Source organism: Lethenteron reissneri, chromosome 61 (genome assembly GCF_015708825.2).
Source record: "Lethenteron reissneri isolate LAM-NWPU_2019-01 chromosome 61, ASM1570882v1, whole genome shotgun sequence".
Lineage (NCBI taxonomy): Eukaryota > Metazoa > Chordata > Hyperoartia > Petromyzontiformes > Petromyzontidae > Lethenteron > Lethenteron reissneri.
This window is the reverse complement of record NC_083839.1, coordinates 1,503,711-1,524,976: the sequence shown is the minus strand read 5'-3', so window position 1 is coordinate 1,524,976 and position 21,266 is coordinate 1,503,711. Positions and strand designations below refer to the sequence as shown.

General features: G+C 53.0%; 1 protein-coding gene across 1 annotated transcript in view; it reads right to left on the bottom strand.

The window, feature by feature from the left end:
• Positions 1-5,278, bottom strand: part of LOC133358222 (histone deacetylase 4-like) — an 87,487-nt gene extending 82,209 nt beyond the window's left edge. The window contains 1 exon segment of the mRNA XM_061576465.1: positions 5,047-5,278. Within this exon segment, the coding sequence (XP_061432449.1) occupies positions 5,047-5,191 (145 nt within the window). The 5' untranslated portion in view covers positions 5,192-5,278.
• Positions 5,279-21,266: the final 15,988 nt, after the last annotated feature.

The window sequence follows — 21,266 nt, the reverse complement described above, 5'->3', positions numbered from 1 at the left end:
GCTCTTGGCTGGCCATCAAACAAATACGCTCACCGCATCGCGCGGCGCTTTCACACGCGCTTCTGCGGCCGTCTGGAACGCTCTCTTCCTTCCGATACTAGGAAGCCACTGGGAGCTGTGCACTTTTAAATCATCTACAGTAAAAACTAATCTCTTTATCACTTCTTTTTGCATTTAGTTTGTTGGCCTTCCCCCGCACCTCCGAATAGCGCGGTTGGCTACGTACGGTGCGAAAGAAGTTCAACAAACATACATACGTGTGTGCGTGTGCGTGCATTGTACAACTTTGGCTGTGCGCACATTCCTCGAAGTGTTGCAACGCCGCTGCCGAACGTCTATATAAAGAACCTCCGCGTATGCAAAGCGCTGCGCAGAGCGATTTTTTTTCGCTTCCGCCAGACTTCCTGGTGCAGATTTATATTTAGCCGCAGTGCTTTTCTCGGCTGAAAAAAAACATCTTCCTCAAAAAAAATTAAACGTTTTCGCAGAAGCGTAACGATAAACGAGTGCAAGCACAAAAACAAGTAATGACACTCGTGCGGCGGGGGGAAGGGGAGGGGTGAGGAATTTGAATGTCGGGAGGAGAAATCTGAAGCACACTCACGAGAGGGCCTGAAACGCGATTTTTCCACGGGTTGGTGCCGGGTAATTTGCAACACGATGTACGTGCATGTTGAACTTATATCGCACCATACGTAGCCGACTCTACTAATTGGAGATGTGGGGGGGGAAAGGACAAGAAACTAAAGTCAAAAAGTAGTTCTATAATGTAATGCGTTTATAATCTAGATTTAAAAGTGCATGGCTCCAGTGGCTTACTAATATAGTAAGAAGAGCGTTCCAGACGGCCGCAAAAGCGCATCTGAAATCGGCGACGCCGTGACCGTCTTTGTTCGATGGCCAGCCAAAAGCCGCTGCGAGGATGTCGGAGTTCGTGTCATGGTTTATCCTTCTTGTCGAGAATCTGTATCACGGTGCAGTCACGGTGGCTAGGAGATGTTAACTACCTCGCCTGGTATACAGGAAGTCGTGGGATTGATCGCCACTCTTGACACCGTGAAAATTTGGAGTTTGCGCGTCTCTCTCCCCGTGGTCATGTGGATTTTCCTCCGGGTCCTCCAGTTTCTCCTCTCTACATTTAGAATCGACATCACGCGTTTAAAGCATTTGGCTGCTATAAATGTCCACGTGATAAGCCACCTCGTTGAGCTATCATTTGCGATAGCCGTGCCGCTTCTGAAAAACAGCAACACGGCTCAGTGGGCCTTACACCTGGTGAAATAAAAATAGTTTGCGTTTTATAGCTTTAATTTTAGTCCGTCCACATGTCAAGGTTTCTTCATTGCGAGCGATATCGTACAAGTCCGGCGCAAACCCAAAAAACAAATAGCCGCTGCTATCTGCTAGATATGCACCAAGCGTGACTACTTCGCGTTGTGCGAAAGAGAATCCAGAGGCCACGCACGGTCACGCCGCCGCCGCCGCCACCACCACCACCGGAGCACTACTCCATAAGTGGCATCGCCAACTCTGACACCGCAGTCAAGATTGTGGGGCATCGACGTCGCTCAAGCGCCGTAACGGCGGCGTAGCCCCGCAGATAACGTCAGCGTCTGTGATGCTCATCCGCGAGGATTGGAAGTCGTGTGAGAGAGCACATTCAATGAGCACGGTTGGCTACGTATGGTATGAAAGAAGTTCACCAAACGTACACACACTACACCTCCGACTACGTACGGTGCGAAAGAAGTTGAACCTACCTACGTACACTGGACCTCCGATTAGCATTGTTAGTCACGTACGGTGTGAAACAAGTTCACCAAACCTACACACACCGCTCCTCCGATTAGCACGGCCGGCTACGTACGGTGCGAAAGAAGTTCAGCACACACAGACACACATGCAAACTAGGGGCGTATCAACAAGATAACGACTGTTTGACTTTTGGGCCGAGTCCGCCTTTACCGAGGTTACAGTCCAGCGGTGTTGCTGCTCGCCACTCTACGTCGGCTTTGAAAATACCCGGGGCCCAAACGCTACCCTCGTAAACTTTACTGCCATGATGCGCGCACGGCAAAGTGTTTAAAGTGTCTTTGTTCGCAAAAGGAAAGGTCTCGAAACTCTACGCGTTCAGGACGGCCCGCCCTCCGCCCCTGCCCCCAGCTGCAATGGAATTGTTTGGACGCATGGCATGGACGCGAATGGGAGAGCGGAATGCCCAGGGAGAATGGCCACCCGTCACAGCAGAGAAGGTTTTAAATTGCCTGTGAGAAACCTGCCTTCCGCACTGCCTCCCCGACCCTGACGCCTGCTGCTGTATATTTGGAGTTTGCGGTGTCTCTCTCATCATCACCACGGTGGCTAGGAGATGTTAACTACCTCGCCTGGTATAGAGGAGGTCTTGAATTCGATCCAGACCCTGACGCCTGCTGCTGTATATTTGGAGTTTGCGGTGTCTCTCTCTCATCATCATTATCACAGTGGCTAGGAGATGTTAACTACCTCGCCTGGTATGCACGAGGACGTGGGTTCGATCCCCACCCTGACGCCTGCTGCTGTATATTTGGAGTTTGCGGTGTCTCTCTCCCCGCGGTCGCATGGACATTTCTCGGGGTCCTTCGGTTTCTCCCTCCACATGTAGAATCAACATCACGCGTTTAGAGTATTTGGCCGGTGCTATAAACATTCACGTTGGGCTATGATTTGTGTTGGCCAGGTCACTTCTGAAAATTAACTATAACAGCTCAGTGGGGCCTTTGTCACGTTCCCCGCCCCCCCCCCCCCCTCAAACACGCATGGGGCGGCCGAGGTGGTGAAGCGATCATCTCCGTGGCAACGCAGATCGTCCGTCGCATCGCGGATCGGATCGCTCGACAAACCTCGCACGTGCTCACTCGTTCGGCACGCGGCGTGTAGAATGCAGAATAATATTTACCAGTAAGCAAACGTGCGCGCGCACACTTTGGAAATGCACACTTCCCGTGAAACTTACAGTGCGATTTTAGTAACGGAAACGTGACGCAAGCAATTGTTAGTCGGGGGGGCGAGGATAGTGGTCCCAACTGGAGATTCCATTCTATATCCAAGTGCCGCCGCTCATAACAATAATGATATCGATAGCGATTTAGAGCCGTGGATGAAGGCTTCCCCATGCCGTGTCAGTAATGGGGATTGTTTGACCATACTTCACCGCACCGATTGGTGCGGGTTGGTAAAGGAGGGGCGGGTGGCGGGGGGTGGGGGCATAGACCCAGAACTGATTCAGATACCACTCGCCGATTTCACCCGACGTATGCCGCACCTGATCGACGGGACCTCCGATCAGTGCGGTTGGCTACGTACGGTGCTAAAGAAGTTTAACACACGTACATGCACCGCCCCCTCCGATTGGCACGGTTGGCTACGATCGGTGCGAAAAAAGTACAACATACATACACCGTACGGGGCAAAAGATGTTAAACGTACGTACACACTTGTTTTCGGTTTGGCCTTTTCTAAACAAATGTAAACGCCACGGACTAATGCACTTCGATGATATGTGAACCACGGAACGATTCTTCGCGTGTGTGTATGTTGAACTTCTTTCGCGCGAAGTGTGGTCGAGGCGACGCACGACGGGCGTAGAAGACGCGAAACCCTGCGAGCGATCAACCAACGATGAGCGGCCAATGGAGCGTGCTGGTCAAACACATTGAGACTTGGCTCTTAACAAAGCTGTCTCTGGTGTGGACCAATCAGCTTCGAAGGCAACGCATCATATACTACCAGAGCATGTTTTTTTTTGCATGTTCACCACGAGCACATGTGGTTAATGCAGACATGATTCCTTGCAAAAGGTTTGAGTTTGGTGTGCTAACATCTTAACACACCTGCTTTATTGCCCCAAAGGGAAAAACCTATTCTTATATCACGACGGTGCTGCAACCACAAGCCCGCGCGTGCATGCGTGCACACGAACGACCGCCGACTCTGCGAGCCACGGGGGCAAGGCAGGAGCAGCGGTGAATTATTATAATAACTCTCAGCTCTCCGTGGAAATACCCAAGATCCCAAAATGTAAGGCTGCTTATCAATCATTCTCAGCGTGCCTCGGGGGGGGGGGGGGTACGAGAGGGGCGGGGGGGAAACATTGTCCCGAGCTGGACCCGTGTGGGTGCATGTTGGCTAAACAGCCGTCGAGACGACACCGCCACGGGCACAGTCTGAAACGACCGCTCTGGGTGCGGGAGCCGGTGGTGGTGCCGATCTCCTTGTGTTGTTGCGCGTGCGTGTGTGCCTGTGTGCGTCTCTGTGTGTGTGTCTGTGTGCGTGTGTGAGTCTCTCCGTGTATGTGTCTGTGTGTGTCTCTGTGTGTGTGTCTCTGTGTGTGTGTCTGTGTGTGTGTCTATGTGTGTGTGTCTCTGTGTGTGTCTGTGTGTGTCTCTCCGTGTGTCTGTGGGGAGCGGTAGTGTAGCGGTTAGCGCTACGCTGCGCACTGAACCCAGCGACACGGGTTCGATTCCCGCTCACTGCCAACACCGGTGACGATTGATCTGAACCGGTCATGGGCCCCCTCTAGGTCGACTCAGCCTCAAAAGAGTACCTGGTGCGGTGTGTAAACGTCGCCACTGGGGAGACAAAGGCGGCCCGGGGAGCGTGTTGCTGGCCACCCAACCCCCTCGTGTGCCCTGCCGGCCTCCGTAGGTGCTACTCGCTAACAGCACTTGCCCCATCAGCATGTTACAGCCTATCCAGGGAGGGTGGGGAATCTTTGTCTTTGTTTTGTATGCGCGCACGCGCATGTGTGTGTGTACAAGTGTGTGTGTGTGTACACGTGGTGCATCGGCCAGTCATCTGATTCAGCCAACCCATGGGCACCTGGGTCTGCCCCATGACCCCCTCCTGGCAGCGGGGGTTCGACACTTCCACGTGGCCTTAAAAGTGCACATAGCCTGGCACGAGCGTCGTGGTGACGTCCCCGCCACTCGGTGGCGAATGGCGAGCCGTCGTGGTGGTGGTGGTTGTTGTTGTTGTGCACGTGCGTTGCGTGTCTCGCTGGCGCCTCACCTGTGGACGCGAGGACGCCGGGCCTGCGCGGAGACACGAGGTCCAGCGGCTGCTCCCGTCCCGACGCTCCGTCTGGAGGGAAATGCGATTCGGACTCGTAAATCGTCTGCAGCATCATGGAGCCTGGCCCCAGCAGAGACAACATCGGTGGGGTCACGGTGGGGTCCCGGTGGGGGGGTGGGGGCCCGTCTTCGTCGGCAACGCTCTCAAGTCGTCCTCCTCCTCCTCCCTCCCTACCTCCCTCCCGCCCCAGCTCCTTCGCTCAGCCCGAGCCTTTAATTCTGCGCGTGTTCCCCTTTGCGTCTTGAAGAGCGGTCCAGCAACACGCACGCACCGCCACCACCACCACCCGTCAACGTTCACGAAAAAATAAACAACAAACTAAAATAAACAACAACAAGAAGGTTGAAACGATTTCCTCGTCCGGGTCAGCAGGCGAGCGAAGAAGAAGACGTAGAAGTCGTAGAACCACAACGCAGAATGATAGAAAAACTCTCCCAAGAAGGCGGAAAATCACGCGGCAGTGGCGGAGGATCGTTTTGGTCTCGGACCACGTGAATCTCCAGGCTAAATCAGGTTGGTGGTGGTGGTCAGGTGGTTGCTCGCGAGCCGGTGACGGCAAACAAACGAAGTCAACGTGGAAGAGACGACCGCTGCGCTACACGAGTCGTCTTCTTCTTCTTCCTCGCGACAGCGGCTCTCCCACTCTCTCTGCGGTGCGGCCGCGAAGAGACGGGGGGGGGGGGGTGGGTGCCGCGACACCACCTGAGCATCCGACACCTATGATTATGATGATGATAGTAATAATAAACTCCTCGATTGTTGATGTTGTCGCCGTTATTCTCCTCCTCGTCGTCGTCGCTGTCATTTAGTTGTCATTTCAAAGAGGCCTCCCATGACCGCGAAGAAAAATCCAGGGCCAGCCGCGCGCGCGTTACAACATGCCCAGCGCTCTTGTCGTAACGCAGCAGCAGCAGCAACGAAACTTTGCCGCCTTGCTTCAAGGATGACGACGACGACGACTTTACGAACGTCGCCCGAGGAGGCCGAGATCGATAGAGAGAGGGAGAACCACCACCACCATCACCCTCCCCACTCAGTTTTGTCTCTCGGTGTCGGGGCTAATCGCCGGACGAGCGCGCGCGCGTCTTCGCTCTGAACGAGGTGGACAGCGCAGCGCGGACGAGACGGAGGAGAGAGAGAGAGACACGGGAGAGAGACACGGGAGAGAGAGACGGGAGAGAGAGACGCAGGAGAGAGACGCGCAGGTGAAGTGCGAGGGCAGAGGGGGTACAAGTCATCCGTGTAAGTAAAAAAAAACAGAACGCTCTCGCAGAGAGAGAGAGAGGCAGCCGTCGTGCCTGCGTGTTGTGCACTGTATACCACCACCACCGCGTCCGGACTGAAATAGCACAAGGGGGGGGTGGGTGGGAGTGGCAGATAAAATTAGCTCTCTCCTCGGCGTGGCGGTCACACACACACGCTTACACACACACACGCTTACACACACACACACGCGCAGTGTGGGAGTTGGTGGGGCGAGCATACTTCCCCCCACACCCGCCACCTCCTATGGCACACACACACACAAGCTCATACACAAGCTCACACACTCTCGCGCACACACAAAGATCACCCGTATCGAAAGAGCAGACTGTTGGGGCAAGTGCTGTTAGCGAGCAGCTAATGAAGGACGGAACGGTACACGGGGGGGGGAGGTTGGGTGGCCAGCACCACGCCCGGCCGCCTTTGTCTCCCTAATAACGATGTTTACACACTGCACCAGGTACTTATTTTAGGCTGAGTCGACCTGGGGGGGGGCAGGACCGGTTAAGATAATCGTCACTGGTGTTGGCCATGAGCGGGAATCGAACAGAGGCCGATCTTGAAACCGCTGGTACCAGTCATTGGCAAGTCCACTCAGCTCCACGTCCTCTTGTACCACATCACTCCATCTCTTCTCTAGCCCGTGCCGCGCCCGTTCAGCCCCCTCGATCCGGCCGAACAAAAGCTGTGCTTAGGCATGCGGTGGCTGGGCATGCGGGCGACATGACCCAGCCAACGCAGCCTTCCCTGCCGGAGGAGCTCACCGATGGGACTTTGTCCAAATCTTTCAAGGATTTGTGAGCTCCTCACACAATCCAGCCTCACACACACACACACTCTCACACACAGACACACACTCTCACGCACACACACTCCCTCACACAGACACACACACTCGCACTCTCTCACACAGACACACACACTCACACACTCACACAGAGACACACACTCACACACTCTCACACAGACAGACACTCACACTCTCTCACACAGACACACACTCACACATTCTCTCACACAGACACACACTCTCACGCACTCTCACACACACTCTCACACAGACATACACACTCACACACACTCTCACACAGACACACACTCTCACGCACACACACACACACTCTCTCACACACACTCTCACACAGACACACACTCTCACGCACACACACACTCACTCTCACACACTCACACACACTCACACACTCTGGGCACGGCAATGCACGCACTGGCGAGGCAACGAGAGCTGCCGACGGTGCCGAGCGAAGGTTCTCGGTCGTCAACTCACTTCAGCGCGGTGCGGCGATTGCCGTATTTGTTGTGCGTGTGTGCGCGCGCGCTTTATGGCTTTGTTGCCACCAAATCCCATGACCATATAACAACAACATTGCTGCATTTTTACGAGACGCACAACGCTCAAGAACAAAAGTATATTTATATATAAAACAACGTTCTAAAAAGTTGTTAACAAAATGCACCACGCGCCGCCCCCCCCCCCCCCCCGGGTGGGTTGTTCCAAACATTAAAAGCCATAAAAACTCTGGTGAGGTTTAAATTCGTCAAACAGGTATTTTAAGATATTCACCGCAAATATCTGCAGGGCTGATTTGTACTAAAACAACATGTAGTATAGATTTTAACACAACGTCAAATCTCACTTTCGCAGGTGGTCACGGACACGCCACGTGTAGGCCACATATGCGGAGTGTGTCAGTGACCACCACATATCGACACCACGGTGGCGAGGAGATGTTAACTCCCTCGCCTTGTATACAGGAGGTCGTGGGTTCGATCCCGACCCTAGTGCCTGCTGTATATTTGGAGTTTGCGTGTCTCTCTCTCTCTCATCATCATCACGGTGGCGAGGAGATGTTAACTCCCTCGCCTTGTATACAGGAGGTCGTGGGTTCGATCCCGACCCTAGCGCCTGCTGTATATTTGCAGTTTGAATGTTCTCCCCGTGATCGTGTGGATTCCTCTCCGGGTCATCCGGTTTTCCCCTCCACATTGAGAATCAACAGCACGCGTTTGGAGCGAGCGGTACGCGGCGTAACCATCGATACGCAGAGTCTCGGGCCGTGCGCCGACGCCGTATTCTAGCGAGGGCCCAAGCGCCAACCCCATCTCGGGTCGACGAGATGGGGGGCGGCACGAGCGAGGCCGGGGGCCGCCACGGGCCTGCCTGTGCACGCGTGGCCGCGGTGGCGGTAACTCCTACTGCTCCCAGCCTGCGGCGATCCGCCAACCTCAGCCCTGGCAGAGACCGGCACGAGAGGTGTGCGCGCCACACCTCGGCGCGCTGCGATATGCCGCGTGCCCCCTCTCAAACGGTAACGAATTCTCAAAAAGAATATTATTTCGACAAAAAATATTAATTTTTGCGTAAAGTACGCGTGCCGCAAACATCAAAAACCCCGCCCGCTTTACGAGCAGCGTCGGGGGTGGGGCTTGGCGCGGGTTTCCGAGGTTACTCGGTGGAAATTCCACATCTCTATGGCAGGAATGGGCATTTTTAATTGATGTATCAAACACAGGTTGACGTCCCCTGTGCGCGGCGGGTTCGGTGGATGCTGAACCCCTCCCGGCGACTTTCAAGGGGTTGGCGACGATGCCGATAAAGATGACGGCAACTCAACAGCTTTCTTAACCCTTTGCAAGTTTCCGACGACGTATATTGTGGGACGTCATCGGGAACGGAGTCGGAAGGAAAAAAAACTTTACCGGTACAATACATCTTCTACCGAGACTCCCACAAGGCCATGCGGCGGGGGGCACAGTTTGGCGCCGGCTATCGGAAAGTGCGGCGGTCGTGTTGCTACGGTTCTCCGGGGTGAGCACGAACGTCTTTAAAAACAATGGCGCTACTTACGCCTCTCGAAATAAAATTAACGATTCAGGGGTGAACGGGACACCCACCCTGCAACTTACAAATGTCTTAGAAAGGGGTTAATAATGCCATTATTAGTACACTTGTTTGTCAAGGAAAACCTCACCGAGCCTCAAGACTCTTTTGAACGAGGATCCTGGCAGGTTTATCGCAGGAGGAGGGAGGGGGGTGACTTCGCTGGGTGTAACTTCCAAATCGGGTGAATTTGTAGGTCGTTTTTCAGCACCAGGGATGCGTGTCCAACGCCAGTAACATTGTCTGGCTCTTTTATAGTCGCGAAACGTTTTAGAGAGAGAGAGAAATTCTGCCTATTTTTAGATCGCACACCCGTTAGGCAAGTCCAGCAGCATATCAATAGGCCCGTGTAGCTTCTCCCAACACCTGCCCTGGTTAAATGCGGCACGTATTTTCGGTATAAATTAAGCACTGGCATTTTTTTTTATTTTTGCCACGGGACAGACGGCCTGGTGGCAGCTAAAATTACACGCGCTCAGTTTAGGTCGCGCGTCGGTATTAAAAAAAAACGTGCGTGGCTGCAATTACGAGAAGGAACATCGACAGCCGCGCCCGGGAGAGTTTCGTTGAACGGCTTCAATCGCGGGCGCCGCCGTCACGAGCGGCGATGGACCCCACACGCTCGTCACACTCCGCACCACTGATGAGCGAGGTTGGCTACGTACGGTGCGAAAGAAGTTCAACGCACGTACATCTAAGCATACAGAATGGCCCCCACGTCGGCCTCCCCAGAAAAGCCTCCCCAAGTCTTTTTCAAGACTCTTTTTTCAAGAGGGCCCTGCCAAGTTTTTCGTAGGAGTGGTGGTGGGGGCGGAGGAGGGGCGATGTTGCTGCTGTGTAAGCCATTTGCGGTCTCATCTTTCACCAATGGGACGTTTGGCCGATAACAATTGCACCGTATTCTTTTTGTTATTGTTTTCACGCGACGGACAGGCGGCTTGCTGGTTCTCAGATTGTAAATGTTGTGGATTTGCTCTCCAACACACAACCGGTGTGCTGTACTCGTAACGATTTGGCCACGTTCTGTTACCGTGACAAATCTTTACTAATTGGCTGCATCGGGTGGTGGCGGGTTTAACGACACATTTATATTTACGCGATCTAACCCAAAATAAAAACGATATTATGGCTTGCGTCTGTTAAGCGAGGCCTGAACGGGCGGTGGAAATCTAAAATCTCACATTTCCGTGGCAAGGGGGCCCGGATCTGTGCCGATGATGACCGCTGTGGACTTCTTGCAGAGTCGTCGGGACTGGAGGTGAGGGGGGGGGGGGTTGCTCTCTTTGCGTTTATACGCAACACCAAACGAGATTGGCACGGAGGCGTGCGTTTGCTCGGCGCTGCTGGCAAGGGCTCGGCGGCCTCGGTCGCAAACATTAGCGTCTCGTAATAAAGATTTTTTGGGGGGGGGGGTTTAGATCGCGTAAACATAAACGCGTCGCTAACCCACCGCCACCCAACAGCCAAATCACTTCATCAGGCTGCTTTTTAATCACCAGCGAAACGTCGCAGTACTGAAATTGCAAAATGTTGTAGTGGCTTTACTTTCCAAAACGCCAGTGTGCTGAAGCAGTAACCAACTGGCACGTTTTGCTTCGGTGACAAACCTCGCCTGATTGCCCGTGCCGGGCGGGCGGGCGGCGGGTTTAAAGACACGTTTATATTTGCGCGATCCAACCCAACAAAGAAACGTTCATCTTCTTGGTTCTTTCGGTAAAGTCACGTAGAAGGGAAGTAATAAAATAATAAAAATAAAACATAATAAAATAATTCTCACGACGTTTCGGCCACAACGCAAGCAGCCGTCCTCAGGTGAATGAATTCAGACGCTGTCTCCCCGACAGACCTGGTCTTCACCTGAGGACGGCTGCTTGCGTTGTGGCCGAAACGTCGTGAGAATTATTTTATTATGTTTTATTTGTATTATTTTATTACTTTCCTTCTACGTGACTTTACCGAAAGAACCAAGAAGATGAATCCCTGCAGTCACGAAAGCTTTAAATCGAAATAGAAACGTTCATCGCGGATAATGTTGGCCGCGAAAGGCGAGGTGCGCGCGCAGACGCACCACAGAGCGAACCCATCAGCAGAGGGGACGAACCAAGCAGAGCAGCGGCGCAGCAGACAAACTCGGCCGCTCGTTGATATTTAATGGACTACACGGGGGGGGGAGTTTGGTGGACTTTATTTATTCAGTGTCACGAGACTCCACGGTGGGGGGGCGGTGGCGGGCTGGGGGGCTCAGGTTTGAAGAGAAAAAAAACACACTCGCGTGACCGTTGTGTTCTTGGGGGTTTTTTTTTTACAACCGATCATAAAAATGAAACTTGAAAGCAGAAAGCAAGAGAGAAGAGGGGGGGGGGAAGGCCAGTAAATAAAAGTGCGCGGGGTTAACGGCTCGCGGGCGCGCTATGCCTCGTAAATCTACGGCAACGGGCCACTGTGTGCAAGCCGCGGCGGGAAAAATCGCAAACCGAATCAAGCCAACCGGCTTGTTTGATCGCAAACCGAATCAATGTTTCAGTATGACGGGCATTGCAGACTCTATACCCATGGCAGTCGGCAACACAAGGAACCTGCGGGAGGTAACGTCCGGTACGAGGTCAAACGTTGAGGGAGTAACGAATGACCCCCCCCCCCCATCCGTCGTCACCCAGCATGTGACCCCCTCCCCGGGGGAGGTGACTTTCAAAAAGTCCTTGACGCTATTTACTACGGCGACACGAAGCTCCGGGCTGAGCGTGCTCGGTCCGGGCTTCTCGTTGGCCTGGTCACCGGCGCGAGAGCCAACCGAACTCGCGGCCCCACCGCCGTGGCCACGCGAACCGCCCCGGCTCACTCTCGGCAAGGGTCGTGGTCGTCGTCAGCCGTGATCTATCCGCTGCTGGGTAGAGGCCTCCCCTCTCCCCTCCCTCCTCCGTAGGTCTTCACCGTCTATGAATCTGGAACGCTCTTCCTTCCGATGTTAGGAAGCCACTGCGAGCGGCGCACTTTTAAATCTTCTCGATTGACAAACGAGTTTCTTCAGAACTGCTTTGTGTGTTTCGTTTGTTGTCCTTCCCCTGCACTTCCGATTGGCCACGGACAGTGCGGAAAAAAGTTCAACATACACAACCAGTACACCTATCACGGTTCTGCGACGCAACAAATCCGATTAGTTCCAGATTTGAAGTTTTCGTGACATACTCTCTGTTTTTTTCGGTAAAGTCACATAGATAAAGATTTTAATATTAATTAAATCACGAAATTACTGTAGTAATTTTGCCGTGACCGTTCCACCTGAAGACGGAAGCTTGTGTTGCCTCCGAAACGTCGTGATTTTATTTATTTACATTTTTTACCTACTTGACTTTACCGAAAAAACCAAAGAGTATAAATCCGATTAGCTCCGGCGCACAGACGCCGGCCAATCTGGTAGCTCCATCTCCGTGGCCGACGTGCTCACGGGCTACGTTCCCTACTGCGGCTGCCACCCCACGCCATGCGTATCGACCACCAGCCACCATCGTCCCTTCTGACCGTGGCAGGTGCTGCCCAAAGCACACGTACTTTCATTAACAGTCCATCGGGCGTCTCCTAACTCGCGCCGTCTCTCCGATCCACGTGTTCCGCGCATTCCGCGTGCTCCTCTTTTGGTCTTGCGAGGGGATGGAATACATAAATGTTCAAAGAATTAATGTTTTCGTTCGTTGGTGCATTATTGAAATTGCAGGTAACAGGCCCGAAGCGGGAATTTATAACTGATGCATTCGCAAAAATGCGCGAAGACCAGGAGGAAGCACACCGTCAAGCAAGCGTCATTCAGAATGGCGGGACGACCCCGCGGCAAAAAATCGGCTACAGGATTCACGTTGCCGACCACCGGCGTGGAAACAGCTGCGTCGTTGTCCGATAAGAAATGGGAATTCGTCGTGATGTTCACGAGATTTGAGATGCAGCAGCAGCAGCAGCAGCAGGTGACGGCACAAACAGCCAAGCCCACAAAGTGCGTCGTGGCAACGTCCCTACTATGGCACTCAATCCTCATCTTTGTAAATGCTTCCAGTGATCCTCTTTTTTTTAAGGCACCGCACCACCCGGAAAAAATGTAAACACGGTACAGAATGTACCCTAATTTATCTCTGCAAACAGGGGAGTGCGCACAAATTCCATGCATTGCCGATAATGAACGAAGGGAAAAAACAACAATCCAACGCGAATAAAGATAGAGACGTTATATAACCGTTGCACCTCTCATCAACCACAACGAATAGCAATCGCGACCGCGTGCGCTTCATTAAATTTCCGCGCACGTTAATACACCAGCAAGAAAACACCACCGCCGCATTACTGCACAGGCGCTTCCTGTCGACAATGCCGTCACAAAACCCACGTGGGCCTCGTCTCAACCAATGGCAGTGCGGGCTGCATGCACCTCCGAAGGGTGCCTGGCGCCCGTTTAGCTGCGACGAATCCGAACACAGCGTGATTTCTGTGATATTTCCTGCATGACAATATTCAACGGTCCAACTATATATCAAAGATCAAAGATCCCCCGTGTAGCCTTAACAGACTGTAGGGGCCAGTGCTGTTAGCGACCAAGCACCTATGTAGGCCAGAACGGTACACGAGGGGGTGGGTGGCCAGCACCACGCCCGACTGCCTTTGTCTCCCCAGTAGCGATGTTTACACATCGCACAAGGTACTCATTTGAGGCTGAGTCGACCTAGGGGAGGCCCAGGACCTGTTCAGATAATCGTCACAGAGTGTTGTGCCATGAACGGGAATCGAACCCGGGTCACCAGGTTCGTAGTGCAGCGCGCTAACCGCTACACTATCGCTCCCCACCAACTACATATACACACACACACATTTTAAAAATAAAATACTATCCGTGTGAGAGTCTTTGGCCGGATCTCAGCACCACCACCCCCCTTCTCTCTTACCCCCCCCACTCGTCCAGCACCCCCCACCGCCGCCTCCACCAGTACTCCAATGTGAGACTCCACGATCGTTCCCCAACCGTGCCAACCTCGCTCGCTCAGTCGAGCCGCCGCGACCAAAACGCTCGTGCGCCCCTCTTAGCGCTCAATTTTCTTGGAGTGCCACGAGTAAGACGCACGTGGTTAATGCGGCAACTCGGTGCCTTGCGATGGGGCATCTACATTTAGTGCTCAAACATCTCCGCGACTCCTGTTCTATCGCCAGGCAGGGTAAACAACCGTTTATTATCTTCCGTGATTTCTGACACTGGCACAAAAGGGGCCCCCCCCTCCCCCCCCTCCCCCCCCACAGAAACAATTTGTTGCCATCTCTCAACGCTACGGACAGGGCGGCTTTGCTCCTGTTCTGAACCGGCGGTGGGAATCTCACATTTCCATGGCGAGGGAGCCGCATCTGTGCCGATGATGACCGCTGTTGACTTGCTAGCAGGGTCGGACTGGCTTACCGATCGAGTGGGGGGCGGGGGTTGGTGAGGGGAGGGGAGGGGAGTTGCTCTGCTAGCGTTTATACGGAACACCAAACGCGAATCGCACCGAGGTGCGTGTTGCCCGCCGTGGCTGGGAAGGGCGCATCTTCGTGGGACCTTTTTGCCAGTATCAAAGTATGAAAAGTAAGAATAGGGTTTTACCCTTTCCGGCAATAAAACAGGAGTTGTGTTAAGATGCTCAAACACCAAGGAACCAAGTCTGCATTAAGCACGCGTACTCATGATGGACATATTTGTTTGCACGTTCACCAAAAGTATCGGTGGTTAATAATAAAGACTTCATTACTTATTCTTGGTTCTTTCGGTAAAGTCACGTAGAAGGGAAGCAATAAAATAATACAAATATAAAACAATACAATTCTCACGACGTTTCTATTGCAACACAAGCAATCGTCATCAGGTGTGAAAACCACAGCAAGAAAATTTTAAAAAAGTGGCGTTTTTTTCTTAACGTCAGCACGTTAATAGAAACGTTCTGAGAATTTTATTGTTTCATATATTTATTATTTTATTGTTTCCCTTCTAAGTTACTTTACCGAAAGAACCAAAAATTATGGGGACCTCATTTGCCAGTAAAAATATGATAATTGGTTCTTTACCCTTCTATCTGGCAACAAAACTGACAAAAAAGGTGTCAGTTTTGTTGCCAGATAGAAGGGTAAAGAACCAATTATCAGAACCAAAAATTGTTTCAGTTCATAGTTTCATTTGCCTCCTGTGCAATGTGACACATAATCCGGAGAGACCAAGCAGAATAAGTCACTGGTCGGTAATAATAATATGAATACAGTAATGATGATAATTCCAATAAAACGATGATTTCTCCGTGTGACCACAAAAAACCGATGACTTACGTTTCCATTTTTAAGGTGGGGTGGGGGGAGGCTTACTTTGCAACAGCCCTGATGCTGGATAATTTCCTATACAGGAGGAGAGTGGAACGTCTGGGGAAAATCCCCAGCAATGCACAGACGAGATCGACCCCTTTCAACCACGCGCAGATAACTTGGGACGTGGAACCGACTCGCTGCGCTGTCTCCTGCCGCCACCAAAACTCGCTGCCCCGCGCGGGCGAGTTTCTCGTCCGTTCAGAAACAATCGCACGCTCAACCACACCAACCCAGCAACCTCACAGTCGCCGGAGCGCGCAGGCAGGCGTGCGTGCACACGCGTGGCGCCTGTAACGCGAAGGGCAGTGTGTGTTTGTGTGTGTCCAACGACAACAACAGCAGCAGCAGCCGCAGTTCGCCACGAAGCGTCGGTGAAGTCACCGCGGCGGCTTGTGCCAGGCTAAGTGCACTTCGAGGCCACGTAAAGTGGTCGAATGCTCGCTGGCAGCGAGTTCACGGGACAGACCCCGGTTGCCATGGGGTTGACTGACCGAGATGACTAGTAGAGTGTGCTCACAGACATAAATAAAAATATTCCCCGGATAGTCTTTCACAGACTGTTGGGGCAAGTGATGTTAGCGAGCATCTATGAAGGCCGGCACGGCACACAAGGGGGTGGGGGGTGGCCAGCACCACGCCCGGCCGCCTTTGTCTCCCCAGGTGAAGATGTTTTTACACACCGCGCCAGGTACTCATTTGAGCTCGAGTCGAACTAGGAGAGGGGCCCAGGACCGGTTCAGATCATCGTCAGTGGTGTTGGTGGCCGTGAGTGGGATTCGAGGCCGTGATTGCCAGGGTTCGTAGCGCAGCGCTGCTAACAAATCACGAGCGCGCTCTCCACACGGGCCAACATCACGCGCACTTGTACACCCTGGGGAACGATGTCTGCACCTTTGGTCGCCTGTGTGCCACTAAGAGAGAGAGATGGGGGGGGGGGTACAGGAGAAAAACTGCGATGATGTCAGACGCTGCCACAACCACCAACCACAACCAACCACCACCACAACCACCACGGGGTTTGAAGAGAAAACAACAGGAACAGGGGAGGGCTAAACAAAAAAAACACACACGGCAACCGAAGACCAAAAATAGACGAAAACAGGCGGGCATTTAATTAAATAAGAGGCAGCGTTAGTCACGGAGGCCAAAGTCTACTCAGCGCTTGACAGTGCAGGCCAAGTGGTATTGACGCAGCACGGAGGCGTGGGGGGTGGGTGCGTGAGGGTGGGGGGCGTAGGAGGAGACCTCTCCGGGCTAGGTGAGGAGGAGTGTGGTGGTGGGGGGTTGGTGGTGTGGTGGTGGGGGGTTGGTAGTGGGGGGTTGGTGGGGGGTGGTGGTGAGGGTGGGGGTGGGTAAGAGAGCTGGGTGAGGGGGTGGTTCGTGTTCGGGAGGGATTTGGCCGTGGGGCTGTACGGGGCGGGTGGAGCTGTGGTGGTGGGTGGGTGGGGTGGTGGTGGGTGGGGCTGTGGTGGTGGTGGGGGGGGGACTAAGGGAGAGGGGGGCCTGCCGCTATTTTTGGCCCGTGCGTCAGCATGAGAGGCAATACAGACAGCCCCTGCGGGTGAAATCAAAACAGGCCGGGAAGCTGCTTCGTACAAAAGAGGGGAGTAGGAGGGAGGGTGGCTGGAGGGTGGAGGGAGGGAGGGAGAGAGCGAGGGTTAAAGCAGACAGACGGTCGAGACGGAGAGTTGTTGTATTGCTCGCACGGACAGACAGACAGACCGGCGTGGGTCAGTCTCTCATAAAGAGAACTGGTGCAGAGATCTCTCCGCTCGCGGAGGCAAAGCATGCTAGGCACGTAGCTACTGCCGGCAAGCTCTGCAGCAGCAGCAGCAGCGATGTGCGGTGTGTAAGCGGTTGTGCTGCACTGCCGGGCAGCAGAGGGAGGATTGTTTTTAAAAGGGGGCATTGCATCATCACTCACCACCACCACTCACCACTACACCCCTGACCCCACTCACCACCACCCACCACCACGGACCCCACTCAACACCACTCACCACCACCCACCACCACTCACCACCACTACCCCGGACCCCACTCACCACCACTCACCCTGACCCCACTCACCACCACTCACCACCACCCACCACCACTACCCCTTACCCCACTCACCACCACCACTCACTACCACGACCCCTGACCCCACACACCACCCCCTCCATTTGATGTCTTGCACCTGGAGTCATATACCAACCACGCTTACGCAACGGGTAGGAAGTTATCCTCAACAAAGGCCCCCCCCCCATCCCGACCTCATGCCTTCGCGATTCAATGAATTATGATGGCGATTCAAGTCAAGATTTGATTAGAGAATAATAGATTATGGGGGGATTTTTCTTCACATTGTCGTGTTTGTAGTGGCCACAAGTGCTTACAGGGACTCGCATAAACGAATTGCACAAATCATCATCACGATCCACTGTTGGATGTAGCCACCCCCCCCCCCCCCCCAAGTCGTCACCATGAACTCCGACATACGTACAAGCCCTGCACGCTCCGTTTACACCGTCGTCATCCCTCTAGGGCAACATTCCCTCCTTCGCCTGCCCCTCTCCACTCACTCTCGACCGTCACCGTCACCACGTACGCACGCTGAACTTCTTATACACCGTACGTAGCCAACCGTGCTGATCGGGAGGGCAACTAAACACAAAAAGCAGTTGATAATTGTTTTTTTTACCCTTCTATCTGGCAACAAAACTGACACCTTTTTTTACAAGGAGTCATGTTTGCATAGACCACAATACCTGCAGTCATAATGCAAACAAAAAACATAACTCTGATCATGTGCACTGTCCTTGAAGTTCAAAAAGCAGTTCTCAAGAAATGAGTTTCCAATTTAAATGTAAAAGTTCGTAGCTCCAGTGGCTTCCTAATATCAGAAGGCAGAGCGTTCCAGACGGGCCACAGAAGCGCATCCGAAAGGGCGCGCGAAGCAGTGACCACCGTCTTTGTTTCGATGGCGAAAGCCAAAAAGCCGCTGCCACGAGTGGATGACCGGAGTTTTGTGATGATGGTTTAGGCTCCTTCACAAACAAACATCTGAGAAGCAAGCAGTGACTATGAAGCGTTGTCTGCGCCGGCCCCCATCAGTGCAGAATGCAGTCATTAATGCCGATCAATCCACGCGGTTTCTAGAAAAAATTATTAAAAAAATATTTCACCAGGTAAGGCCCACTGAGCTATGTAGCTCTTTTTCAGAAGCGACCCGGCCACAAATGATAGCTCAACGAAGTGGTTTATCTTCACGTGGAAAAGTATAGCAGCCAAATACTCCAAATCAACACGTTGATTCTAAATGTGGAGCGGGAAAAACGGAGGACCTGGACAAAAATCCACACGGCCACGGGGCGAACATGCAAACTCAAAATATACAGGCATCAGGGGTCAGGATGGAACCCACAAACCTCCTGTATACCAGGCGAGGTAGTTAACATCTCACCATCACAGCGCCGTGTCAAAGCACGCTCTATCGTCCTGAGCCCCCTCCCCACCACCCAGCACCATCAAATCTCCTAAGCGCCGCAGCTATTTTAAAGTTCATAATTGGAAATCATAAATTGCCTGCTTAAAAATAAACAAAACAAAAAAAAGTGCATGACTCACTAATTCCAGTTTAATTCGCCAGCCGTGGCTGTACCGCTGTTCGACATCCCGGTAATTAGGGTAACGAGCAGGGGAAAATGGAACATGCGCGCGCGTGTGTTTGTGTGCGCGTGTGTTTGTGTGCGCGTGTGTTTGTATATCTGTGGGGAGCAGTTGTGCAGCGGTTAACGTTCCATGCTACGATTGCCACTCACGGCCAACACCAGCGATGATGATCTGAACCGGTCCTGGGCCTCCCCGCCCCAAGATGATTCAGTCTGAAATGAGTAGCTGGTGCGGTGTGTAAACATCGCCACTCGGGAGACAAAGGCGGTCGGGCGTGGTGCGAGACATCCACCCCCTCGTGTGACATGCTGGCCCTCATAGGTTCTGGCTAATAGCACTTGTCCCAATAGTCAGCTAAGGCTACATGGGGGATCTTTGTCTTTCGACATCATGTGAGCAGCAGTGCAGCGGTGAGTGTGCCGCGCTATGGACCCGGGCGACCAGAGTTCGATTCACACTCGCGGTGACGATCATTTGAACCAGTTCTGGGCCTCCCCCGAGGTCAACTCAGCCTCAAGCGAGTACCTGGTGCGGTGTATAAACACCGCCACTGGGGAAACAAAGGCGGCCGGGCGTGGCGTTAGCAGCACCACCACCCAACAGCCTATCAAGGCTATACGGGGATCTTTGTTTATTTGTGTGTGTGTCACGTGGGCGCTCGCTGAGTAGAGCTTTCCGCGATAACAAAGGGGGCATGGGGACATCAAGTGCTGAGAGTGAGAAATGATCAAGGCTGATTGATCAAATGGGTTTTTTTTCCTCTTCCTCCAAATTCATAAAAAATTGCTTTAAAAAACCTGTTGGCCAAACACCCCCAATGAATGAAAAATAAAATGAGCTTCAAATCACTCTACTCATTTGAGATCCAGTAGCCACCATTCGCCACTAAGTGACGGTGACGTCACCACAGCGCCTGTGCCAGGCCAGGTGCACTTTGAGGCCACGGAAGGTTTGCTGACAGCAGGTCTCGGGACAGACCCAGGTGCCGTGGGTCAGCTGACTAAGACGACTTGGTAGATGCACCACCACCTGTACCCGCTACTGTGCCAACTTGCTGTGTTTTAGCCGCCCGGCGCTCCGCTCGTTGTTTTGAGCGTCGCTCCTCTGCCCTCCGTTGTTGCTGGAGGGCGACTGCCTCCAACTGCACAACAGCGTCCATTTAGGATCACACTCAACAGCAGCACTAACAGCGCCCCCCACTACTGTGAAACATACCATAACCCTACGCTTTGGTTCTTTCGGTAAAGTCACGTAGGTAGAAATAAAATAAAATAAATCACGACGTTTCAATGGCATAACCCGTTTGAAAAATACTCTTGAGACTCCAGTCATGATTTCCTGGGTAAACAAGCATTGTAATATTAATAACTAATACAATCATAATAATAATTAACCAACTCTAACTGCACACTCCGCACACTCGTGTGACTTGCAAGCCGAATAAGGTGCTCACTCACATCACTTGCCGAGGCTTTCAAGCTGAAAGGCGTGTTTCTTTGCGTGGACTGGGCACGTGGCTTTTCAAGACAGGGTGGTGCTAAATAAGAAACCATTAGTCATTTACGGCCCTGTGTCAATCGACTGCTCAACGTGCGTTTGTATGCCGAACTTCTTTCGCACCGTACGTAGCCAACCGTGCTCATCGGAGGTGCGGAAAGAGGGACAGCAATTTCGAGGGAGAAGGATGAACCCCCTCTCTCTCTCTCTGCGCCCGCGTCGGTTACGGGTCTCGTTCCACCATACTTCACCACGCCGATCGGTGTGGGTCGGTGACAAAGAGGGGAGAGGCCACAGGTCGCCGGGTTGGGTTGTCGCTCGCCACCGATGTCGGCCATGGCTGGGAATCGCGTGTGGATCGCGCGCGTGGACCGCGTGGCCCAAGCGTGGCTTGCGTGTGGACAGCGTCTGGCTCACACGTGGACCATGTGTAGCTCGTGTGTGGACCGCGTGTGGACCATGTCTGGCTCAAGTCTGGCTCAAG